The sequence below is a fragment of the Crinia signifera genome, chromosome 1 (genome assembly GCF_055691185.1).
Source record: "Crinia signifera chromosome 1, ASM5569118v1, whole genome shotgun sequence".
NCBI classification, from domain to species: domain Eukaryota; kingdom Metazoa; phylum Chordata; class Amphibia; order Anura; family Myobatrachidae; genus Crinia; species Crinia signifera.
Window position 1 is genome coordinate 208,065,853 of NC_139217.1, and position 27,560 is coordinate 208,093,412.

Genomic DNA, 27,560 nt, shown 5'->3' on the forward strand with positions numbered 1-27,560 from the left:
TAACACAGTGAAGGATAATACAAAAGTATACTTCCTTAGTGTAAGGTGATCACATCCCATATGCGGAGTATCCCCATCAGGTGATGTACTCCAGTATATGCAAAAGAGGGAAAGGCTTAAAATAGTGAAGCCAGTTTTTTAATGTACATATACAGACATGGACATAAACATAAAAAATACAATAATGAATCCAGCAATATAATTAGAATAAAAGGTCCAGTTGCCAAGGTACATAGGTGCAATTACCAAAAAGTGTATCAGAACTGGGTGTTAATCAGTTCATTCGCATGGTATCATAGTCACCAGTCTGGTCCCGGGTAGCAGTCCTGGGGGTAGAATACCAATGGGTAAAGTCCTGGTGTCTCTTTGGGCTGGTCCAAATAAACGGCTGCCACTTCACTCCTAACAACGCGTTTCGACCCTATACACAATGGGTCTTTATCAAGGCTGTGATGTGGCATGGGCAGCTCCTGTATTATATAGTTGTTCCTTAAGTGAAGTAATCAGCGGTGAACGAGCGTCCTCCTCCTTTCCCCGCTCTCACCGCTGATCACTTCCGGGTTCCGTTCTTCCGTAACGTCACTTCCGGTAGATGGAAAGCTGTTTGCGTTCCAGCCGACCGGACAATTCGCTTCCTGATTCTCCGTGCGCGGAGAGTGTCAGGACAATATATAACTAGCGGTCACTCCATTCTTATTCAGCCCCTGATGATCTAAAGTGGGGCAGAGTAATGGGCAGTAATCAGGATACATAATTCAATATCTTAATGGACCAAAATCCTGCCCATAAAGTGCATATAATAAAAATGTGCAAAATTCATATAAATACAGTAGGTATATATATAAATACCTAAGTATATACACATACATATGGATAAAATACATTAATAAAAATACATTACATAAAAATACTGGTAAAATTCAGATACAAAAGGTAAAAAAGGTGAAGGATACTATTTTAGCATGATAAGGAATGTGGTCTGGAGGATAGAATGACACCATTAAAATCAGTTTACAGAAACCATTTAATTTCGAAGTCGGCGTTAAGTCCGCCTGGTTTCAAAGTCCCGAAGTCATAAATACACCGCATCTCTGCTTTAGCTAGTGCGGTGCTTAAATTACGTTGTCTATTGTTGGTTTTAACATTTTTTTATGGCGAGGAATCTTTTTATTCCAGTAGTAGATTTATTATGAACCTCTTTAAAATGCTGAGATAAGGCATGTGTGACGAGCCCTTTTTTAATATTACGCAGGTGCTCACCCATTCTAATCTTTAATGGTCTTGAAGTGCGACCAATATATACCAAGTTGCATTCGCATTCTATCATGTAGACCACACTCTTTGTATTACATGTCAAAAAATCCCTAAGTTCAAAGTTTATACCATTGATGGTTATGTTGTCGGTTTTTCTACTACCATCACCTTTGATTTCCCTACAGCCAGGGCATATCCCGCACCTATGGAATCCTTTTGTAAGGATATTGCCCTCCTTTTTCTTGGGGGGGAGGACACTCTTAACGAGTTTGCTTCTAAGGCTAAGGTAACCTGAAATAGACATCCTTTGTTTCTTCTATATACGGTATTTGGCCAGGTATAAGTTTGGTACCAACTGTACTGTACTGTATGTACTTACTGACTGACGTCACTTGTATATTGTTGGGTATTGTTGGGTATTCACCACATAGCTCCCTCTGCAATAAGGAATCTGGCTATATATGTAAAAAAAAAAAAATCTGAATATATGCAAAAAAAATTGCTATTGCTATGGTTTTCCTACAAGTGACGTTTTTTAGTGCAATAGAAATTCATGCTCTCCTTTTTCTTTATTTTTGTGATAACAATTACTGTCATAAGACATGACACTAGATGTAAATGTGTTTTAATAAATCAATTATTATACATATCAGCTTCTCAGTTGTGCCATGATATATGCAGTACTGCCATCTTTTGTATGAATGATTAATGTTCTTTGGAATGTATTGTCCTTTATATGCTTTGAGTTTTAGAATTTATTATACTTGTACTGTTTAGTACTAGATTTTTAATAGATTTACCATGAATATTTTTCTCCATATTTCCTTTTAATTATTTCTACATATTATGTATACTTCTAGTTGCTACCAGAATTTTATTGCTTTCCTAGGACTGTCATATGCTCAACAAAACTGACAATTCACCTAACTGCACTCCAGAGGATGAGACTGAATTGCCCATCTGCCAAGGTATTACTTTGAAGAATATTGGGCACTATAATAAAACACTATAATAATATGCAGAAAATATTTTTCAATAAGTATAAAGAAAGCTTCAAAATGTAACTATTACTTAACATTATGTGATACAGAAGCGGATGGTGGCGTGGCATCAGACACGAGTTGACAATATTTTCAGTCTGGGCATGTGTCCGAGCTTAACAGCTCATGTGCTCCAATTTTCCCAGCTGGAAGACACTAAATGAATTTGGAGAGCACAGAGAGGTGGTTTTGTTAGGCATTCCCAGGATGGTAGATAGCCAGACCTTGCACGACTTGGTCAGCAATTGCATCCAAACAAGTTGCAATAGCATCAGTGGCCATGTTCTGTCTGACATTTTGGCCAGTATTCAATGCTCTGGATTCACCACTTTTTTTCGGTGAACTGAGCTGTTTTTCAGCGAAACTGAATTTTTTCTCCAGCTGATTAGGAGAAATTTCCTCGGTACAGAACTCCGTTAAGGATTAGTGCAACAACTCCTTTTATTCAGCGACAGTTATTCCAGATTTTAAAGTCACAATATAGAAGGTAAATTCAATTGCATAGTTGCTTTGTTTGATTATTTATATAATACAGGTTCTGTATATAAATTGATTGACCACCTAACTAATCATTAGCGCACATGTGAAATTTAAGTATCTTTAATGAATACCTATTTCTGATTGGACATTCGTCTTATAAAAATGACTCCTAGAGAGAGGGAGGGTATCTTCTGAGGAAACCGGCAGGTTCTAAAGCCGGAGAAACGCGTCAAGAGACCTCCTTGATAATTCCCTAATTGGCATATTGGATGGTGGAGAGCAACGAGCCCCGCAGCGACAGATCACCGATATTTCCAACCCTTCAAACGGCCAAGTCCGCCGACAGCTCTCCGATATACAACACTGCGGTTATTTATTCATTCCGTCTACTGTGAGGAGGTGAGCACAGACAGCGGCATCAAGACTGCCTGAACGGGTGTCCGCCCCCAGCCGGGAGTGAGCGGACTACCTACAGACGCAGTGGAAGTGAGCGGGTCTCACACTGCGGTCTGCCTATCTAACCAGCAGCCGCTGTCTTCTCAACACACGGCTCCCTCCCTACACGCAGCGATACTGTGCCGACATCTGCACCGTGAGGCTTGTTACGGACCGTATACCGCAAGATAAAAGGTATTATATAAATAATCAAACAAAGCAACTATGCAATTGAATTTACCTTCTATATTGTGACTTTAATATCTGGAATAACTGTCGCTGAATAAAAGGAGTTGTTGCACTAATCCTTAACGGAGTTCTGTACCGAGGAAATTTCTCCTAATCCGCTGAATTAAAAATTGAAGGGTGGCCACCCCTCCCCACCACCTTAATGTCTTTTAGATATTATTATTATTATTAATTATTTTACTGTGTTATTATATATATAATTTTTATGAGAATTTATAAATAAATCATTATTGGTTTTTACCAATTAAATGCTTCACATGTGCGCTTATTGAAAGGTGTATTTAGTTCAACAAATTGCCGAACAAAAGATATTAGTGTCACACATGCGCTCTCTAAATATTTCTTGATATTTATCTAAATTCTTTTCACTTTGTTGGGGGGATTGCAGAAAACTCCCTATTTGAGAGCAGCAGGTGTCACACTTGTTTCAAATCTTTATATTTTAATCTTCAAATATATAAAACAAATATTGTGGTATAATCTGTGCGCCCGATTCTGGTTCCCCAGGACTTACTCATTGGGTGTGATAAGTGGACGTGTGTGTAAATTATCACAGGTTACCACTTTGAAACTTCAGTGAGTGAACTAGGAGATCCAGTTTTTTTATATACATGAATTTTTTCTCCGAAAATGATATTGGCTGTATTCAATTTTCACTGGTCACTGAAAGTGAACAGTGAATGCCGGCCAGTTCTCAGTTTCATACTCCCTGCAATTCACTGGTGTATTTCATTCTTTTGACTCTAATTCGCTGAGAGTGTATTCAATGCTAGAATGGAGAACTGCTTTCACCCTGATTTTCGCAGAGATTCACCATTTTGCATTCAAGATCTTTTTAAGGTGAACTGAAATGTGTTCTTTTAAAATAAAGGTTTTCTTTTTTTTTTTTGGTGTAAAAAAATCAGTAATTTATTAATTGAAGGGTCTTGCTATTTGGATTGATGAACATCAATATATATTTAATTAAAATTATTTCAGCAGGGGGGCGGAGAGCCGCTCATTAAAATTCACTGCACTGGGTCCCGCTCATTACATATGCACGAGCGGGACAAGCGCAGCGCTCCCTGCACCTCCCCGCCTGCCCAGTTTCCTCGGGGAGGCAGCTTCTGCTGCCTGTGTCCCCGCCAGCCCTCCTTCTCCCCCCTACTGCTTTGTGCAGCGTGCGGCGCAGGCAGGGAGGCTTCCATCTCCTTGCCTTCCACCATCCTCCCGGCTCCCTGCGGCATTCGCCGGGGGGGGGTACAAATTCGCCATCAGGGGCAGCGAGCCCCTGATGCGTTGAATAGGGGGAGAGGGAGGGCTGGCTTTGAATCCTCCATCCCTCTGAATGCCGGCAAATGTGCAGCTAATCCTAAACAGGATTCGCTGCACATGGTGAATATTCACATTGAATACTAGCCTTTGTGTTTCCTATGTTTTAAGTGTGCAAATGTGTTATCGCTAGCATATACAGAATGAATATGGACATAGGGAGAGGCACTTTTTTGTGGTTCTTGGGAGGTAACAAGGTGGCTAGCCAGATGCGGTGTCCTAAATGTGTCATAGCCAGTGACTACATCTTTCCTTCAGGAGCACTGGCACAGGTCACCATGTTCAGACTGTTATTTTGCTATCCATAGGGTTGGTGCAATACCAATGGTGCATCTTTGTATTTACAGGGGTTTCTTTACTAAGATGGGAGTTCTATTGAAAATGGGATGTTGCTATCTGCAGCTGCAATATGAATATCAATTAGTATGATGCCAATGCAGTAGAACGGGAATGGTAGGCAAATCTCCATCTCGGTGCCTTCTTGCCAATACCCCCAATATCTGCATTGTTCCAGCCTTTTGTGACAGCAGAAAAGTTTACCTCAGATGTGAAATGGGGAAGTGCTAAGCAGACTGTTAAGGCCCCCATACACTATACGATTTGGGCACGATTTCACCCGATTCGGATGAATCGGGCCATGAAATCGGCCCAAATCGCATGGTTTGACAGCCCCCCCGATCCGATGCGCGGTCCCGTGCGCATCGGATCGGAGTCGGGCAGTCGGACCGGCTGCACATAAGATTTCCTAAATCTTATGTGCAGCCTCCGGGCGGGGGACGCCAGAGCCAGGCAGGGGGAGAGCGGGCAGCGTCAGCGGTGACAGACGCTGGGGAGGGCGATGCTGGAGAGCCGGGCTGGGGACACAGGCAGCAGCGGGCGGGGGTGGACGCCGGTGAACGGAGCTGGCCGGGCGCAGCATGACCGGGGACGGGGAGAACGCTGCAAGAAAAAAAAAACCCATTACAAATGAATTGGAAGCCAGTGATTGGCTGAGAGAGCTCTCTCAGCCAATCAGCAATTGGCTGAGAGAGCTCTCAGCCAATCACTGGCTTCCAATTCATTTGTAATGTTTTTTTTTTTCTTGCAGCGTTCTCCCCGTCCCCGGTCATGCTGCGCCTGGCCAGCTCCGTTCACCGGCGTCCACCCCCGCCCGCTGCTGTCTGTGTCCCCAGCCCGGCTCTCCAGCGCACCCCCACCGCCCGCTGCCTATTTGACAGCTACAATGCCCGACTCCCCCCCTGTTGCTCCCCAGTGTCCCTCACCCCGCTCTCCCCCTGCAGCTCCCCGGGAGTTTTATATAATAAATCGCATGGCGATTTATCATAAGCACAACTTGGCACATCAAGTGCCTTATCATGATGGAAACCTCCCGGGGAGCTGCCGGGGAAATCGGGTCCGACTTGTCCCTAGGACAAGTCGGGCTAATGTATGGGGGGCCTTAGACCAGGCTACTGCTCAAGACAAGATAGCTAATCCTGTATAGTATAGATAAAACAACAAGAGAGGAGAGCAGCGCTAAAAAACCCATTAAATACAGATTGGATTATCTTCACAAACATATTTTATTGTAACTGTACACTGATTAAACAAAGTATTGCACATACACATCGATGATTTTCTGATGGAAGAATACAAATTGGCAGTCTATTCATAGTATACCCTTAAGACCTTGAATAAAAGTTCCAGATATATAGCCAAATTAATGAAATATTATGTTGGTGGTTGCCAGCAGTTTCTCTCCAGTGAATAACAGCAAGCTCTTTCCTTCAGAGCACCATAACCAAGTATTAATCAGAGATTCCATCCAGTTGTTCATTACCACATTTCCACAGTACTGGTAATATAATATATTACATTCATTTGGCTATATAAGGAACTTTTTTCAAAGTCCAAGATGTACACTAAAGGCCCCCATACATTAGGCCGACTTGTCCTTAGGATAAGTCGGACCCAATTCTCCTGTGAGCCGCCCGGCAGCTCCCCGGGAGGCTCACCTACAATTAGGCACTTGATGAGCCAAATTTTACATGTGATAAATCGCTTGCGATTTATCACATGTAACGGGGAGCAGGGGGCGGGCGGTGAGGAGCAGGGGCGGGCGGTGAGGGGCATGGGGCCGGCGGTGATCCTCTTCATGGGGAGCAGTGGGGCGGGCAGCGGGGGTACTGAGCGCTGACCTGGCCGGGCGGTGTGGTCAGCAGCAGCGCTCATCAGGGTGACGCCGGAGCGGGCAGCGGGTCCTGGCGGTTTAACTAGCTGGCGGCGCCGGTGTGTGATGACCTGGCCGGGCGCTGTGATCATTCACAGATATCATTCAGCAGCGCTGCGGGACGGACGGGGCCGGGCAGTACAGTGGCGGACTGGCGGGTATTAGATTTTTAAAACACCTGTCAAATGACTAGCCATTCTCTGATTGGCTGAGAGCTCTCAGCCAATCAGGGAATGGCTAGTCATTTGACAGGTGTTTTAAAAATCTAATACCCGCCACTGTACTGCCCGGCCCCGTCCGTCGCGCAGCGCTGCTGAATGATATCTGTGAATGATCACAGCGCCCGGCCAGGTCATCACACACTGGCGCCGCCAGCTAGTTAAACCGTCAGGACCCGCTGCCCGCTCCGGCGTCGCCCTGATGAGCGCTGCTGCTGACCACACCGCCCGCCCAGGTCAGCACTCACCGGCGCCGCCAGCTAACAGGGAGGTCGGACGTGATCTTATGTGCTGACCGTCCAACCTCCCTGATCCGATCCGATGTCACACACCGAAATCGGATGAAATCGTCCCAAAATCGCATAGTGTATGGGGGCCTTAAGAACAGACTAGCCATTTATATTCTTCCATCACAAAATCATTGATGTGTATGTGCAATACTTTGTGGTAATCAGTGTATAGTTTTATGTTAAACATTGTTTTGTGACGATAACCCAATCTATAGTTAATGATCTTTTAGTGCTGCCCTCGTCTCTTGTTGCTTTTGTGACAGCAGCCAGCAGGGGTTGGGGTAATACATGACAATAATGATTATGTTGATCTTATTTGTGTAAGTCAACTACCAGTGGCAGAAGTTCTTGTTCACAATAAAAGGAAGGCCATTATCATACTTGAACATAAGTAAATAACTTACTTCATGTTACTTCAGCCCTAAAAATGTCAGTCCATGTCGCTGAAGTGCTTGGTTTGTTAAATTGTGCACATCCTTTTTAATATACAACATAAGAGTGAGTTGGAAAGCCCATATTTGTGGGGAGTATTGGGGATGGTCTTTTTTGCATAGACAAACATTTATATTGTTTAGCGCTCTAATACAATATTAATTTCCAAAACATTTTTAACCAGAAAAAAATTTAATGGTAATAAATAGCCAAAGATTCCTGATAAGGGTTGAAATTCAAGCCAAGAAAATGAATACTTGCAGCAGATTTGTAAACTACAATCTTCTGTATAGCTTAAATGTTCAGAATTATTTTTTTAAATCAATTTCAAGAAAACAGTTAAGTACTTAATACAATGTTGTTAATAGCCAAGGATTCCTGACGGGTTAAAGAGAAACTAAGAAAATAAATTCTTGTAGCAGATATACAAACTACAAATCAGCCTATCCCTACCTTATATTCTTTTTAATAGATTCTTTATTTTACATTTTTTTTCAAGTAGAGAATAAGGCAAAAGTACATATATTTCACACAGCTCAAAAGCAAGATACTGATTTATTGCATAAATGCTTTAGCATTCAGTTCTTGTATCTAGTCGCAGGGAGATTAGAGTAGGAAAGGAGCCAGAGATCAGGAGCCAGATGTACTAAGCTTCAAAAGTGATAAAATGGAGAGTGATAAACAGCCAGCCAATCATCTCCTAACAGTCATTTTTCAAACACAGTCTGTGACATGACAGGTAGGAGCTGATTGGCTGGCTGTTTATCACTCTTCATTTTATCACTTTTGGAGCTTAGTGCATCTGGCCCAATGTCCGCTTGGTGCATCATACCCCACTATTTTGGATGTCAATTTAATAATTTTGCACCAGAATGGGGTTATGAGGGGGCAATCCCACCAGATATTTAGTAAAATGTCTCTTTCCCCACCGCATCTCCAATACAAAGGTGATACGGATGGGTAGCATTTATGGAGCAAAGTGGGGCATTTATACCACCCTGTAAACAGTTTATACTGAGTTTCACTGACGTCTAAGCTTGCAGAACATTGCAATATTTTTGTACAATGCATCTTCCAGTTGATTTGTATTCCCCTATGTAACATAGTAACATAGTAATTAAGGCTGAAAAAGACGTTAGTCCATCGATGATAAGGCCATTATCCCACGCCAGGCAGAATGCCGTATCCATATGGATAAGGTCATTATCCCACGCCATGCAGAAAGAGGGAGTATCGGGAAATGTACCATCCAAGATGATTTTATAAACCTTGGAGATTATGTCCCTTATTCTGAATGACATGCTCCCTGCGTGTACTTGCAGGGGAGCGACTGCGCATGCACATAGTTAGTCATGTGCAGCTGCTGTGTGTAAGTTGCCATGGCAATTAGATTATTTGCCGGGCGCTCGCACACAACAGTGCAGGCGGGGAAGCGTGGGGCAGTGGGAAGGGGATTCGCTCATGGGAATGCCTAGCATTTCAGGGGTGTTCCCATGGAAACGCTGGGTAATTCCCAAATTACAAAAAATTCCCAGCCTTGCGAGTCAACCAGAATAACCTCCTATGTGTGCAGGGGCCGAATTCTGTGTACATAGTTTCTCAAATGAGTTAGTTCCCTGTTGAAATTTAGTGTCCCTACTTGTGATTGGTCAAAGTGGTGGAGTTGTAGGTAGAACCAAAAGACTTGGGGGGGGGGGGTATGTTTTCTTTTTCACAGAAGGATCTAATTCTACCTTGACTATAAAACAGGTGTGCCCTGTCCAATCCCTTATTTTTCCATCTGGTAGCTATCCCTCCTGACAACCCTGGGGACAGTGAAGGGTTACCTAAAATGGGCATGAGTGGAGGGTTACTGGATGAAATATTATATTTAAATCTAATCAATTAGTAGGGTCTGAGAATTGGGTCATCAGGCAATATGTCCGAGGTTCATCAGCGTGGATTCAAGCATCACCCACTGTTTCCTGTTTGAGTCTGGATACATCCAATCCATTATTCTATAAAGAATTGAGGCCTGGTATTAGGCCGAGATCAGGGGTAATTGTTGTGTTTGAACCAGGTTCTCCTCCCTCATCCCTGCCCAGACAAAGTGTCTGAATGCTTTATGAGCATCTATCAAGAAATGGTGGGGAAGTTTAATGGGAATTATCTAGAAGATATGTAATAATCTGGGCAGTACATTCATTTTAATTATATTCATGCGGCCAAGCCACGGAAATCATTGTGTGAGCCACTGCGCTATTTCCTGTTTTAACTTTCGTAGATTGATGGAGGTCGTTCACTGAAGATAAAAGGGGATTAGTACTTCTAGGTACTTGATATGTGATGAGTTCCACTGAAATGGGAATTAAGTTTTCAGGGCTGAGGATATTCCTGCAATGAGGGATATATTTAGGGCCGTGGGCTTAGTAAAATTTATTGTGAAATTGGATAACCTAACAAAGTGATCAAATTCTTTCATAAGACTCGCAAAGTGTGGTCGTCAGAAAATACAGATGGAGCCGCCGTCTGCTGACTGACTGTGAAGCGCAAGCATCTAATTTGCTCGCATGTCCCCATCGGAAAAATGGCGGGGAGCAGTGATTGGCTACTTTCCTGCCCGTCTCCACTTCAAGGAGATGGGCAGGGAGTAGAGGCAGGATGATGCGGATCGGCACCAGGCAGGGGAGACAGATCATCTAGTGTACACGTGCCCCCTTCTGTTGAAAGAAGGATGGTGATAGAATCACCAGGAGCAGATTAGAGCTGCTCCATCTTTAGGGCTAAGAGGTGGTTCACATCTCCCACCTGCAGGCCTGTACTGGTGGGATTCTGCTGGATCGACTAAGCCGACTGTGCCAAAGAGTGGGAACCCCTACCCTAACCTTTGATGTAGGAGCTTGGTAGAGTGCAAGTATTTTTTGAAGAAATGTGTCATCTAGACCGATTTTCCATAATATTGCATCCAAAAAGGCCCAATCAATGCAGTTGAAGGCCTTCTCAGCATCAGTGGTTTTACTGGCCTGAGCATGCGCTAACAAGTCAAACACCATAATGGTGTTATCTCTTGCTTCCCGACCGGCACAAAACCAACCTGGTCAGGGTGAATTATACCCAGCAAAAGCAGACCCAAGAAGTTGGCCAGTAGCTTGGCGTACAGTTTGATTTCTACATTTAATAGGGAGGTGGGTCTGTAGCTAGATGGAAGCGAGTGTTTTTTACCTTCCTTTGGCAACACCGTTATGTCAGCGCCAAGAGACTGGCTAGAGAAAGGATGCTCTGCCAAGACTGTATTGCAGGCCAGCAGAAGCAATGGTACAAGCTGCCATTTAAATGCCTTGTAGTATATAATTGGGAAGCCGTCCGTTCCCGGGCTCTTGCCGGAAGGGGAGGTCCCAAAGGCTTTTACTAGTTCAGCTTCTGTAAAATGACCTCTACAAGAAGATTGGAGAAAGAGTGTTCTGTAAAGACTTCTCTAACTCTAATTTATGGGCAGCTAGAGCAGCGGACGAGCAGTGTAAAGTCAGATTATACAAGTTTGTAGAATACTTTCCGCAATTTCCTTGTTCCTGGCATGGAGGTTGCCATTAAGTTTTGTTATAAATGTAAGAGACCTCTGTGCTCTGAGTGGCCAAGCCAACAAATTCACTGGCTTATTACCCCATCTATGATATTTATGGCGACACCATCTGAAGGCTCTTTCTAGCCCAGCTTCCATATGCGCGTCACGACCGGACCCGATTCTTCCGGGTTCGGGTACGGCTGCGCATACCCCCGGGCCGTATGATTTACACAGCACTATTGGAGCAGATCTACAGCTGCATGCCTCCCCATAACATCCGGTGGCGTGCGTGTCACCACCTATACATGCGCCCGCATTGTATTATAACACCCTAGAGGTGATCTACATATTCTTAATTTTAATACTGTACTAGATTGTATTTAATATACATCCTTTATCTATTTATATATAAGCTGCTATCTGATTTTTAACTCTAATGCTTTATCTAGCTGCTTTATCCAGTTGATTTTTTCACTGATTTATGTGAACAACTTCCAGGTCATGTTGTGTATAAATATCAATGCACTGTTGTATACCATTGCTCTTGACAAAGGTGCCAGAGGGTAGGGCCCGGCTGCGGCCGTCAGCAGTATAGTGAGGAGGCAGGGGGGTGCTGCGGGCCTTCTTCTCTTGTCGGAGTGGCCAGGCCCAGGACACTTGTCCCCATAGACCCCCCCTGTCGGCGGCCCTGGTTGTAACATTTTTTAACAACATGAGGACAACAAAGGAAACTGCAAAGAAATACTCTCAACCCGGGAGATTATCCCGTTTAATATAATGGAGGAATAATCACCACATGAATAAATACATGTAAATTATCCTTCAGAGTTCCCACATCTCATTTTTTTATCACATTTTCTAATCTTTTTTTGCACATCTTTATTATGTCTTACTCAAGAGGGTGTAATTAGTACACCTCTTTTTAAATCTAACAAATAAAAGTAAAATTTTAAGGAATTGTGCAATATCAGTTGGACGTCTTCTAGGGTTATCTTCTGAGTGCATCCAGAATTTCTCCACCCTTTCTCTTTTCTTACTTTTGTTGTGAAATAAATAGCTCCACCTGTGGATTTAAAAATTGTCAGTGAGTAATGAATACACCTGTGCACATGTCGGGTGACCTAGAAAACATGTGGGGGTCTTGAGGAGTGAGGTTGAGAACCACTGCTCTATGGAATCCTCAGTGGATTCCAGACTATTTCTAAGGAAATGTATTTGGTTACGGTTAGGGAAGTAGAGATTAACAAATGTAAACACCTTTTGGTCTATGGTAGCTTTTATCATCGCCCCTAATAACGCCTATCGACCTTTATGTTATGTCACTGAGCCTAAGGTGCTTGACGAATAAGATAGCTGTCCCTCTTGCTGTTGCTCCTGAGTAGTTATTAAAAAAAACAGTATCGAAGTGACAGGATCTAATACCAGGCGATGCCCCTTTAAAGTGCGTTTCCTGTAGAAACACCTTACCTTATATTCTTAGTACTAGGTGATTCATCGCGCCCTACGGGCGCTCTTCACACCGGCGTAAGGGGCTACGCCCCTTAATTTGTGAACATTTGTATTGTGAGAAATATGGTTAGAATTGTATGAAAGATGCCCTGTATTGCAGCTTCTGGCAGTGGGTGAGGGTTCAGCGTGGCAGCACAGGAGTACCGGACGGTGGCCCTGAGTCAGTGTCTCCTCCTACTGGGTGGGAGTTAGGGTGCATGAGAGCAGGAGGCTGGGATATGAGGCATGATAGGGGTATGTGGGCAACACAGCGTCAGCGATTACCCAGTGGTGGAAGTTACGGTTCAGGAGAGCAGGAAGCTGGGTAGTGATAGGGGTGTGTGGGCATACGGGGGACTAAAGAGGGTGGTGGACACTGTGCGACATACCATTAGGTCGACATGTCATCATGTCGACAGCTCATTAGGTTGACAGCTCATTTGGTCGACATGTTTTTAGGTCGACACTGCCATTAGGTCGACAGAGTCTATGTCGGCAGTCAAAAGGTCGACATGGGTTTTTTCACTGTTTTTTGGCCGAAATGTCGACACAGTCGACATGGACACAGTTTGAAGTGTACCGCAGCCGCTCGCTATGCTTCGGGCACGGTGCCTCGCTGCGCTCGGCACACTATTTTATTCTCCCACCACGCCCTAGTGGATAGTAGGGCATGAAATACCGCCTGTCGGCACATGTCGGCTCAATAAACAGTGAAAAAACCCATGTCGACCTTTTGACTGTCGACCTAAAAACATGTCGACCTAAAAACATGTCGACCTAAAAACATGTCGACCTAATGAGCTGTCGACATAATGACATGTCGACCTAATGGTATGTCGACCTAAAACCATGTCGACCTATTGAGGTGTCGAACTAATGGTGTCGATGTAAGTGCTGTCTAACAATAGTCCGGATACCGGGGTGGTCGCGGGGGTCCCGCGAATCGCGGGAGGGGGGTCGCGGGGGTCCCGCGAATCGCAGGAGGGGGGGTTCGCGGGGGTCCCGCGAATCGCGGGAGGGGGGTAGCGGGTGTCCCGCGACTCGCGGGAGGGTGGAAAGCGGGGGTCCTGCGAATCGCGGGAGGGGGGGTGCGGGGTCCTGCGAATCGCGGGAGGGGGGGTCACGGGGGTTCCGCAAATCGCGGGAGGGGGGGTCGTGGGGGTCCCGCAAATCGCCGGAGGGGGGGTCACGGGGGTCCCGCGAATCGCGGGAGGGGGGGTCATGGGGGTCCCGCGAATCGCGGGAGGGGGGGTCGCGGGGGGCCCGCGATTCGCGGGAGGGGGGGGTCACGGGGGGTCCCGCGAATCGCGAGAGGGGGGGTAGCGGGGGTCCCGCGACTCGCGGGAGGGTGGAAAGCGGGGTCCTGCCAGAGGGTAGGGATGTGCTGGAGTAATGGTGGATGGTGGGCGTGTACTGTAGCCCTGGCTGGGCGGGGGGAGGTGATGTCAAGGGGGTGGAACGTTAGACACATGAAAGTGAAACTGTTCTACACAGGAACGTTCTCCACAGGGGTTGAGTGACAGATCTGGCTAAATATATAAGAGATAAAATAATGAATTTTAATTAATTAATCACTTAATCATCTTTATTTTTCTTAATCATTTAAATTAATTAATACAATGTTGTTCATAGTCAAGGATTCCTGATAAGGACTTAAGAATAGCTAAGTTAACCCCCCCTGCTGCTGGACGTCACTAGGAGTGTCCTCCCCTAACTTTTATGATGTACTGTATGTGGCTGGGATCTGGAAGTAGTATTTTCTTCAGAACTGCAGGCTAATCTTCTGGACATCAATAGGCTGCAGGGGGGAGCTTTTTGTGTTAAATGCTCTGTCTTCTTTGCACCATTAACCCCTTCCATAGTGGAGGAGCATAGAGGCAAGGAAATCCAGGCAGGCAGGGGGTTAATTACAAATAAAAAAATTAATTTAATGAGAATTGTATTTTTCTTGTTTTAAAAGCTCAATTACACACACACATACGAATGTAGGGCCGCTCATTCATTCCCGGTGCCCGCCAGATCCCTTTAACTGGCGAGCACCAGCGAGAGGGACTGGGACGCGCGTGCGTCGCACACGTGTCCCAGTATCGCGGTGGCTGGGCAGTGTCTCCATGCCCATCTCCGCTTCAGGGAGATGCTGTCCAGTTTGGGGGGGGGGGGGGGGTTTGGGGTGGCAAAGGGGACTGACGGGGGAGGCAGCGGGGACCCCCGCCAAGCTCCATTGCCACAGGGCGCGCAAGGTGGTAGCCAGCCGCTGTCACAAAGATGTGATCGGCTATGTGTGTGTATATATATATATATATAGACATATACAGCAGCGGTGCAAATCTTTAGGCTAAAGAGTCCCAGGGGTATAGCCAATCAGTGAAAAATCTTTAATACATTACCATGTCAACTGAATCGCATGTCGACGTTTCGGGCTGATGTCAGCCCTTTGTCAAGACCACACACAGTGAAGGGAACACCACAGTAGCAGGCAGTAGTGGTGTTCCCTTCACTGTGTGTGGTCTTGACAAAGGGCTGACATCAGCCCGAAACGTCGACATGCGATTCAGTTGACATGGTGATGTATTAAAGATTTTTCACTGATTGGATATATTTTGAAGACTGGTGAGTGCTCTTTTCAAGAAAGTACTATATATATATATATATATATATATATATATATATATATATATATATATATATATATATATGATATATATAGTACTATATATATATATATATATATATATATATATGTGATATATCATGTGATTTATCTGATGCAAATTGGATGTAAAAAATATCACATCAAGTGACAAATTGTATGTAGGCCTCCTGGGAAGCTGCCGGGGAAGTTCAAGGGAAATCAGATGCAATTTTACAGGTCAGATAAATCTCATAGTGTATGGGGGCCTTTAGTCTATGGGGCCATGTAGTTTATTAAATTGCCATCCGGTCTGAATGATACAGGTTAAGTATCTAATAATTGTATAAGGATAGCCTTATTTCCTCATTGCACACATAGGAACAGGTTGATTCGCTGCCTAATGAGCCCATAAACGCCGCCCGTTGGAACATCCTCCTGCCACTGAATCCTCTCGTTAGGGGATGTGTACGCAAACAAATACTACTGAAGGGGAGAGAAATTATTTGATGGTCGCTGACCAACAAATGATTTCTCTCCCCTTTGGTAATAAAAGTCAGTTAATACTGACTTTTATTTCTGTCACTGTCAGATGAAGATGGGGCGCTCACTGATGTCATGTGATGTCTGCCGCCCACCCCATGCAGTCATCACCACGCCTGCTTTCTACAGGGAAAATCCATAAAAAGGCTTGGCATTCCCCTGCTGTCAGCCCTCCCTCCCCGCAGTGTATGGTCTGGTGAGTGTGTAACTCGCCGAAGCCGTTTGCTGGAATGCGCATGTGCAAATCACATGTGCAAATCCCAATCATTGGGCTGGGGAAGAATTCGGATCGCAACGAGTGATCCTGAATCGGCCCCATACCTTATTTTCTCACACTGCAAGGGAGACATGACAAACCCAGCAGAGGAGGACCGGCCTCCAGGGTAAGTATGGTATTGTGTGTGTGCCCGGGGGGGATGAGAAGGGTAGGGGGTGGTCAGAACGCAATCGAGACCAAGCAGGATGTGAAGCCATGATGGTGGGTAGGGGAGTGGGGTGAGACCCAGGGACTGAGGTGACCGGGTCTATTGTACAAGTATTATTTTTTTTATTGTAGAATCTTCATAAAATGTCTATTGTGTTTGCTTATCATGTATGGCAAAAATCAAATGTGGTTTCAGATGACATGGTCAAAATATATTTTTCACAGAATTTTGCACCATAGCTCTTGATGGCCATAAAGGGCACCATATTCAGATCCGACAGAAATATGAAGAAGGTATATGGAGTGAATGGAGTGATCCAGTGTTTGTACCGGCAGGTAGGTTCTCAATCCTAAAAAAAAATTCTACACTGCCAACAGTGCATGGCACTGACAGCTGCTGTAATAGATACATTGAAAGTTTAGGTTGCATAAGGTTTTCTCAGGACAAGAGCATTGGCGGAAATTTACAAAAAAAAAAAGGTATTCGTATTCTTTATGCAAATCAAAACGACTGCCAATGGCCGCATTATTGCCAAAATACGATTCATAAATAGGGCAGATTTACTAATCTGCCGTAGTTATGGATTCGTATTTGGCCGATGGCGTAGGCAGTCCTAATCTGCCGGATTCGTATTCTTATTTAGGGGCCGTATATACGGCCGCTAAATACAAATACGAGTTGGCAGCCTGCATGGATCAGTTAGATCGGTACTTGTGTATTATCACGGCGCCCGTGAAATCGGCCGCAAATCGAATGCAAAAATCGGATGCGATTTAGCGGCCCATTTGCAGCCGATCCCAAAGCGTGGCAAGCACAGTGAGCACCGCGAGGGGACACGGATTACTTGACATGTATTCCGCGGGATAATTTTCTGTGTCCCCTTGCGGGGCACGCTGCGCTCGCCATGCTTCAGGCTCGCCGCACTTTATAAAATCAACTCCACGCCGACGTGGATAATGGGGGTATGAACAGGTCGGGAGGATGCCTAGACTTGGATAGTGGGGGTGTGCAAGGATGGAATAACATGCAAATCGGCAGGAAATCGCGGAATATCGGGCGAGCAATCGGCCGTGAAATCACATCGCAAATCGAATCGGCCGCAAATCGGCCACTAAATCTTATGCGATATTGTATGCGATTTAGATAAAATCGGGCGCAATGATAATACACAAGTACCATTAGATCTGTTCAGGCAGCAGTGTAAAAAAAAAACGACCCTGGTTTTATAATTAATTAATTTAGCAATTATAATGTAAGTTAAATATTTTAATTGGAATAGGGAACTAAGGGCGGGATGTATTAAAATACATTGCCGTGCCGCCGCAGCGATGCTAGCACATATGTTTTAACATATGCACCTAGCATCACAAAGTGGTGATGGAGGCCTCCCGCGATACCTGTGATGTGTGTGCTGGGGGTCACTGTCACATCCCTGGTGCCTCCTCTCCCCCTGCAGCCGGAAGGACATCCGGATCTGACATGCTGCTAGGGGGAGGAGTAGTTGGTGGAGGATGGGAGGGGGGGGGTTTCGGTATCTGTGGTCTGCGGCGGGCGGCGATAGAAGCATTTATAGGGTATCTCCACCTAAAGGTGGCGCTTCCGCTTCCCGGCGAAGTTGGTAAGAAATGGTCTTGAGCAGCTGTAACATGGCTTGAACTGCATTCATTTTACCCAGATAGGACCCAGTATTTAGGTGTAAAAGGTATATAACAGATCATAATGCATGGTAATCATATACTGTATGAGTATCATACTTGACGCATAAAAATCATTTAACTTTTTTCAGATATTGGATATATATTGGAGTCAAGTTATGTACTTGGAAAGTTAGACAACACTGGGATCAGAAGCTTCAATTTAACATGGCAGGTATATGTGGGTTGACATGGTTTTTATTACCTAGCATTGCAAAAAAAAAAAAAACAAGACGAAACTTGTTATGCATCTGTTTGTTGTTAGGTATTATAAAAGCGTTGTAATGTGTATGCACCTATCTCTAGTATTGTGCTTGCATGTTAATGTTTTTATTGAAGTGAAAGTATATGTTTGTGTGACTGAGTTAGGGTTCATTTCTAAGTGCCAGTTTAGATCATGGACGGAATGCATCAAGCATCACATTTTGAATAAGCTGCATTCCACCCCTCTTTGCATGCATATCAGTGTTTATTATCACTGTAAGCATTCTGTCAATTGTACACAATGCATTACATTACATAAATTGCCCCGCCCTTATTTGCTCGGCACTCCATCTTGATGACGACAGGCAGAGGATGAAGGAGCTGAAAGGAGGATGGGCAGCAGCGGAGATAGATGAGGAGATGAGCAGGAGAATGATCCAGTAGGCTAGAGTGGGGATGGGTGAGGAGATGAGCGAGAGGATGAGCCAGCAGGCAAGGGCAGGGGATGGGTGAAGAGATTAGCAGGAGGAAGGAAGGAGTAGCTCAGAGGATGAGCTTGCAGACAAGACTGGGGATGGATGAGGAAATGAGTTGGACAGGTGAGATGAGCAGAAGGAAGGAAGGAGGAGCAGTTCAGTTATGTTAGCATTGCAATGGGAAACATGGGAACAGAAGCAGTATGGAAGGACACCAGCACTCAGTATTAAAGGAAGAGACCAGCATGCGCAAAGGGAAATAGCGACTGAAAATGTATATGGATTGTAAATTCAATGTGGCCGGAGCTTGACTAACAGGAAGCTGGTGTTTGGGGGTGAAAACCTAGCGTTTTCTGGGTGTGTCTGGAAAATATGCAGGCATGCACGGGTATTTTTGAGGAGGGTCTGTGATGTCAGTGCTGACCACTTTCAGTCAAAGATAAGTGGAAGCCTCATACCTACTCCCATTTGCACTGATGGCAAAGTCTCTTCCATATTTGGGGAATTAAGCATTGATTTGCGGTCCATTTGCAATTTAGCAAGGGGCTGGGTGGTGGCTTTCTACTCACAGTCCACTGTGAATTGTCTAATTAGGGATCCATGCTAAATTAGGCCCAGAACGCGGGAGCTCTTCTGTGCTGCAACATCTATAAGGGATTCTCCTGTGGTATCCCATGTATAAGCAGCTCTTCTGTAGTGTAACAGACACTACTGTGTGGTGTTATGTGTAATGTATAATTATGTGGCAAAGCCCCTCTCCATAAAGTCATACCAAACTATTATATTGTGTGCATTTGCCAGGCCCTATGCCTGTTTAAAGTATGGAGGAAAGGGGGTGCAAATTATTTTGCTGGCACATGACCCAAAAATGTCTGGTTACAGCTATGTTTTAGTAGAGTGTGCCAGAAAGAGTGGTTGTCATGTTCTTGGGTTCAGAATAGTGTATACCAGACCGGGAATTGGCTTGACCTGACTCAGGGTTGTGGAGTCTAACCGTACAGGTGGTTTTAGCCAGTGACTCCTCCAGTCCAAGTCGCAGTCCTCTCGTCAGGTTTCCCACATGGTGCTGGTAAACACTGGGAGTAAGGCTGGGTAAGCTCTGGAGTACTCGTGTTCAAACTAGCCAGGTCAGGAACTTGTGGACAGATATAGGTAACCAGAAGCTGGCATGAGCGAGAGTCCAAGTACTAACCTGGTCATTCACAGGGAGTCACGGAATGCAGTACACTGGAAGCAGGCAATGGAATGGTCACAAGGCAAGCTGAGGTCATACACTGGGTATCAGAGGTACGCAGTACACTTGGTGCAAGCAGGAGAATGGTCAGAGGAATTGCCGGAATCATACACTGGAAACCACAGATGCAGTACACTGGGAGCAGACAGGAGAATGGTCAGAGGAATAGCCGGAATCATACACGGGAAACACAGGATATCTAATGCTGCGTTCTCATTGCCGCCCCTGCAAAATCCCAGGTTTTTGTTCCCGTGTTTTTGGTGGGCACAGAGCATCTCAGCTCTACAGACCCCATTCATACTGCACCTCAGACCCAGGAAATTCCTGTGTCTGCCCCGTTCACACTGCTTCCCCTGGTATGCCTGCCATCAAGTGTGTGGCATCTAAGAGCAGCTTTGATTGGCTGTTTAAAAAGCAGCTTTGAGCAATGCAATGAACTTACTTTTTTGCATTCTGTGAGAAAAACCCGGGTCTAGCCTGTTCACACTGCCATACACTCGTGTATTACCCATGAAAAACCCTGCAAAAAACATGTGTGTAATTCCCAGGGCATAACACCCAGGAATTTCACAAAGACCCTTTCACACTGAGACAGGACATGGGAAATTACTGCTTGCCCTGGCAAAAACCCGGGTTTTTGCGGCAGTGAGAACGGGGTATTAAAAAGCACTGGTACCGCTGGAGCAGGCTAGTGAACCTATACTCTGGAAGGGAATACCTGCCAGGAAGTGCCTTTTATAAGGAGCTAATGAGCTCAGCTGTCAGCACAGGTTACCTACAAGAAGAACTGCATGGACTCACACAGGTGCTGAAATCAGCCTGCAGTGTTCAAACTAACACAGTGCTGGTCAGCAGCATGGAGCAGAGGCAGGACCAGCAGGATTCCACAAAGCAGAAAACACTAAAATACTGATTATTGTGACATTACCCCCCCCCCCCCTCCCTCTAGGGGTGGGCTCCGAACACCCCACAAGGAAATTTTCAAGGTCGCTTGCGGCGCTTCTTTTTCTTAGAAGAACACTTAGATCCCTTTGTGGCTGATGACACTTCTGGCTCTACAAAATGGGCTCTGGCCAACACTAGACCACCCAGAAAGGGAGCGGCATCATATTTAGAATCATAATCTGAGTTTGAGTGTAGTTCCGGGGTGCAGATCAAAGACTTTTTGGAGGAGGAATCTTTGAGACCTTTAAGTACTGAGGAGCCGACACGAATGCCCCTAACTGTCAAGTTCCTCAATTTGAACTTTGGCAAAAAGTTTTTTCCAGAAGCTCTAGTACCCTCAGCATGCTGTGTAGACTTTCAGACAAGGAAGATGAAGGAGTCTTTAATTAAAATTTCTCTATCACGGCCCTGGGGAATGCTATCAGATCTCGCAGTCGGGGATCATTGGCCTCAACGAGTAGATTGACCCATTCTAGTGCTTCTCCTCAGAAGGATAAGATCATACATTTTACAATATTAGCCAGATTAACAGCGGAGGACGGATCACAGTTCATGGCATCTAAAGTAGTGCTCTGCTAAAGCTTGGTAATGGGCAAGGTTCCCATCAAAACAAATGGCTTCAGATGACTCCTAGGCTGGCTTCTGTATCACAGCCAACACCGGTGGGAACTTAGACACAACGGATGTCTCTTGAACTTGATGCACGGCTGAAGCCTCAGATAAGACAGCCACCTCTGAGGAAATGGACACCTCTCGAACACCGGGCATGGCAGGCAAACCCTCTTGGATGTCCACTACAGTAGTCATCAGCACACTAGAATTTTTTTTGAGGCTGACATGTTTAGGCCCAGGGGTCATGGAAGCAATAGACTCAGGCCCGGAGGCCACGGAGGCAATGCAGACAGGCCCGGAGGCCATGGAAGCAGACCCAGATACCAAGGGGGCAGGCTCAGGTGCCATGGAAACAGATCCTGAGACCACAGAGGCAGGCCTGGAGGCCACGGAGACTGACCCAGAGGCCACGGCACACAAGTTCGCAGACCCGGAGATAAGGGCCAACAGATTCTCATGCCCAAAGGCAAGGGCAGATAGATCCTCATGGCTGGAGGCAAGGGCAGATGGGCCCTCATGCTCGCAGGCAAGGGCAGATGGGTCTTCATGCCTGGAGGCAAGGGCAGATAGGTCCTCTTGCCTGGAGGCAAGGGCAGATAGACCCCCTCCTTGGGTGATGGACTTGGAACTCCCACCTGGGGTGACGGACTTGGAACCCCCACCTGGGGTGATGGACTTGGAACCCCCACCTGGGGTGACGGACTTGAAACCCCCACCTGGGGTGACGGACTTGGAACCCCATGCTGGAGTAACAGAACTGGAATCCCCTTCTGGGCAAAACACTCGGACACCCCTAATGGGGTAACATACAGAGCCCTTTCTTGAGGGGCAAAGTCTTCAGTGGCCCCTCTTGGGGAGACCCCTCCTGTGAGGTGATGACCCTTCTGGGGTGCAATGCTCAGACATCCCTCCTGGGGTAATATACTCAGAGACCTCTTTTTGGGTACCACATTCAGAGACCCCTCCTGGGGTACAGTGCTCAGGAACCCTTCCTAGAGTGCGATGCTCAGAGACCCTGTATAGGGTGTGGCACTCTGAGATCCGCTTGGAGCCTGATAGTCTGATACCCCTCCTTGTTCACGACACTCTGAACCCCTTCCTGAGGCTTGATACTCTGAGAACCCTCCTGGGACATGACAGTCTCAGACCCCTCCTGGGGTATCACCCTCCAAGACCCCTTCTGAGGTGCAAGACTCTGAAACCCTTCTTGGGTCTCGCCACTCTGAGATCCCTCTCAGAACTCGACACTGTGAGAGTCCTCTTGGGTAAAGCACTTTGACGCCCCTCCTGAGGTATAATACTTGGAAGCTCCTCCTGGGACAAGACACTAGGAAGCCCCTCCTGGGACAAGACACTAGGAAGCCCCTCCTGGGGCAAGACACTAGGAAGCCCCTCCCGGGGCAAGACACTAAGAAGCTTCTCTTGCACAATGCTCAGAGACCCCTCCTGGGATAAGATTTAAGTCAAAATTTCTTGTAACTGTTGTATCAGCTGCACAAGCTTCTTCAAGGTCTCAGACTCAGGTTCCATGGAGGTTAAAGGAGGTGGAACAACGTTCTTCTGCTGTAACAGGGTCTGCAAAAACTGAATGATCAGAGCCTGATCCAGCTCTTGCTTGCTAACCCCAGCAAATGGTTGCTTCAATAGCTCCTTGGTTGGGCCAGAGTATTCTGTCACGGTGTCGGGCTCAGAATAGTGGATACCAGACCGGGAATTGGCTTGACCTGACTCAGGGGTGCGGAGTCTAAGCGAACCGGTGGTTTTCACCAGTGGACCCTCCAAGTGGGATTTGGGCTTTGCTGCACCCGGTACGCCGGTCGCAGTCCTTTTGTCAAGTGTTCCACATGGTGCTGGTAAAAACTGGGAGTAAGGCAGGGTAAGCTCTGGTGTACTCATTGTCATATAGGTAACCAGAAGCTGGCGTGAGCAAGAGTCCAAGTACTTGCCGGGTCATTCACAGGGAGTCACAGAATGCGATACACTGGGAGCAGGCAATGGAATGTTCACAAGGCAAGCAGAGGTCATGCACTGGATATCACAGGTTTGCAGTAAACTTGGATCAAGCAGGGGAATGGTCAGAGGAATAGCCGGAATCATACACGGGAAACACAGGATATCTTTCAAAGCACTGGGACTGCTGGAGCAGGTTAGTGAACCTATTCTCTGGCAGGGCATACCTGCCAGAAAGTGCCTTTTGTAAGGAGCTAATGAGCTCAGCTGTCAGCACTGAGCTAAAGCTTACAGTGCATACACACTGTACAATTTTTTTGACCAATTTCGTTAAAAGAGATTTCCCTTGAACCCAGTGTCCTGGACGAAAGATGTTGACCACAGATGGCCGAAATGGACGAAATTGGTCAAAAAAAAATTGTAAAATGTGTATGCACCTTAACAGATTACCTAATTCAAGGAGAACGGTGCATGTACTAACCCAGGTGCTAAAATCAGCCTGCAGTGTTCAAACTAACACAGAGCTGGTCAGCAGCATGGAGCAGTGTAAGACAGAGCAGAACCAGTAGGATTCCACAAAGCAGGTAACACTAAAATACTGAATATTGTGACAGTGGTTCTTATTTGCAACTGCACTCCTTGATGTTAAAACTGCTGGAGCAATGTTGGTGGAATAATCTCCCAGCTCAACTAGCATTACTAACATTTGCAAGGGGTGTGGTACAGGGGTCCCGACAGTCATTAGCCCGATGTCGCCATCCTTACTGGCTGGACCCAGACAGCATGGTGAGCGCAACTAAGCCCCTTGCCGGCTCGCTACGCGAGCCACCTATTCTATTCTCCCTCTATGGGGGTCGTGGAGCCCCACGAGGGAAAATAGCCAAAAGAACCCGGCTATCAGTGTTTTGACAGTTGGGATCCCGACATCGGGTAAATTACCCCATCCGGCACCCATTTGCAAGGGCATTGCAGGGTTTGAGGGTGCTGGGTCAGGAGCAGCCAAGTAGCTGGGCATCAGATGAAAAGAAGCTAAGGACATGCCACTGAAGCCGGATCAGCAACTGTACCAAATCATTGTCATCTTTTCCTCGGTGGAAACACCAGTTGTCCACACTTACAGCTTTGCACTAGTGAACACATGTGGAATGTAGTATGTATTAGGCATGGGTTATAGTTAAGGTATTTTCATCTACTCAAGATAATTGTCTCTGTACCAAAGTTATATTGGGGATCATTCTAATTGACTCAGTAAGTGACAAAATGTACATAGTCCCTGTGATGCCACCTAGCTGCCCTGGCGAATACCCCCCCCCCCCACACACACACACACACACACACACACACACACACCGCTGTTTCCTCTCACTACCATGCAAATTGGCCCCATTGTATCTATAAGGTTTAAATTATAGTCGTAGTATACTTATCCTAGAAAGATAACTATTTACATAAATTGAAAGATTATTCACACTAATAATATTTGCAAAGGTCTACATTGCCCGAGATCCCAGAATTTGCTGCCACACGCTGCACAGAGATGCATTCATTCCAAATTATATAATCTGTCCTCAACTCTGCGGCTAGGCTTATCTTCCTCTCCCATCTATCCACTTCTGCCACTCCCCATTGACAAAATCTGCAACCTCATCTCCATTCATACGCCCTCCTGTCCTCTACGGTCGGCCAATGTCCATCTTCTGTCCTCTACCCTGCTCACTGCTTCCCATGCTCTAGTTAAAGATTTTTGCCCATGCTGCACCCCTTCAGTGGAACTTGCTCTGCCACTCCAATAGACTCTCCCCGACCTTGCAAAGCCTGAAACGGGCACTGAAAACCAATCTATTCATCAAAGCGTACCCTTCTGCTGCTTAACCTAGTCCTGGGGCTGCTCCTCCAAACCTCTAGCCTTGACCATCTGTGCTTTTTCTTACATCCTGCCATCATGCCACCTTCCGCTTGCTTGCACCTAATGTTATCTGTCTGTCCCCCTTTCCCACTAGATTGTAAGCTCCTTAGAGCAGGCCCCTCTTCCCTCTTCTTGTCATAGCCCTCTTCTCCTCACAATTCACTTACTGCACTCTCCTACTCAGTGACCTTCTATGCCCCCAAACTCTCTTTCTGGTAAATGCTCATCTTCTGCCTATGGCTGTCAGCCCTTAAGGAGCCCATACACGGTCTGTTGTGGGCCGGCTCCGTTCTGTACTATGCGATGCGCGCTCCCGCGCATCACATAGTACGGTACAAAAAGTATGTGCTGCACATACTTTTTGTACTAGGTACTCATCGGATCGGATCGCAGTGCATGCACACTGCATGCACTAGGGATGCGATCCGATCCGATGTGTGCTATTTAAGTCCCAAACTGATCCGTTAAACGGACCGTGTATGGGCAGCTTTAGTAGTATGCTGATTACTTCCTCGCTACAAACATCTAAGCTGAATTGTGTATTGTATTGTGGTGTTTTTTTGTTATTTATTTACTGTAATGTCAATTTCTGTCTTCCTGTACTATTCTATTGTATGCCCTTTGCACAGCGCTGCAAGACACTTGTGGTGCCTTATAAATAAATGGCAGAATGGGTGGAAGAAGCATTAATTCTACAGGTGTTAGCGGGAACTCTGGAGACAATACACAGCCATCGGCCAGACAAAGACAGACATGATTCCTGACCATATACTAGTCCATTGCTACTCCTTAATATTGGGACACGCATACTGCTCACTTCCACTCATAAGTACTGTGGAAATTTCAAATTGAGAGGAGGGGTACTTAAAGGAAAAGCCTAATCAAGGGGTACGGGAGAGAAAAAAGGTTGGGAACACTGCACTAGTGTTTAGTGCACAATACAGAAAGCATATGCCTAGTAGCTTATGTACAATACAAATCCCATTGCAATAACACATGTATAATGTACATAAATAAACTATTTATCATATTTATTATTATTGCTAATATATGAATACTTTAACGCAATTTCATATTTCCAGCCTAGTACTAAAGAGCAGGGCGACATGAAGTATGACATCACTCTTACCTTACTGTCATGCCCTAGTGTAACAGTACACAACCAGACAGAAGTGAATTGGTTTCATTCAAGTATATCTGGAGCATCTTATAATGTTACTGTTACAGCTTCCAATCAAGTTGAAAAGGCAACTACATGGTCATCAGTGATTGAACGTTATTGGGAAGGTATGTATATTGTATCAATTGTTTATAAAAATGGATATATCGTTTTCAGTCACTTTCAATATCAATGATTTTAGATTAGCTAACAAATGAAATATTACACTGCTACCACTACATTTTCACAGTATAATCTATGGATTGTTCAGAGGAAATCAGGCCAAATCGGGTCAGTGTGATGTCCCCACAGGTCCGATGCGTGGTCCATGCGCATCGGACCTGAGTCGGAGGTCAGACCGACATGCAGATCCAACCTCAGATCTCCCTCCCAGCGGTGGGCTGGATGGAAAACAGGGGTCACATGCGATCCATCACAAGTTAAAGGACAACTATTGATGGATCGCATTTGACACATTCCGCATGAAATGTGTATACTACGAACAGGGGGTGGAGAGGGGTGTGAAGGGCTGTTTGGGCTCATTACCATATGTTTACACCCCGCGTTTCATGGGCGTTCCCATGAAAACGCTGGGCGTACGTATGGTAATGCGGCCGTGACGCACGTGTAGGGGGCGGACATATGACATTGCCGGATGTCAGCTGCCCGCCCAGATCCCTGCTTTTGCACGGAGAAATGCCCGTGTGGTCTGAGGTTGCGGGAGTTGCCTGACCACTCGGTCCTGCATTCGATGGTCTGCGACCATCGAATAATGGGGGAGGTTCCCTGAGATGGAGGAGGTGTATTCATGAGAAATACACTTGCAGTCCGTTCGG

General features: G+C 45.8%; 1 protein-coding gene across 1 annotated transcript in view; it reads left to right on the forward strand.

Moving 5' to 3' along the window:
* IL12RB1 (interleukin 12 receptor subunit beta 1) overlaps positions 1-27,560 on the forward strand; it is a 162,818-nt gene that overhangs the window by 89,458 nt on the left and 45,800 nt on the right. Inside the window, exons 8-11 of the mRNA XM_083177930.1 lie at positions 2,144-2,222; positions 16,769-16,879; positions 18,331-18,413; positions 26,648-26,852. Coding sequence (XP_083034056.1) covers positions 2,144-2,222; positions 16,769-16,879; positions 18,331-18,413; positions 26,648-26,852 — 478 coding nt within the window. The remainder of the gene's footprint in view (positions 1-2,143; positions 2,223-16,768; positions 16,880-18,330; positions 18,414-26,647; positions 26,853-27,560) is intronic.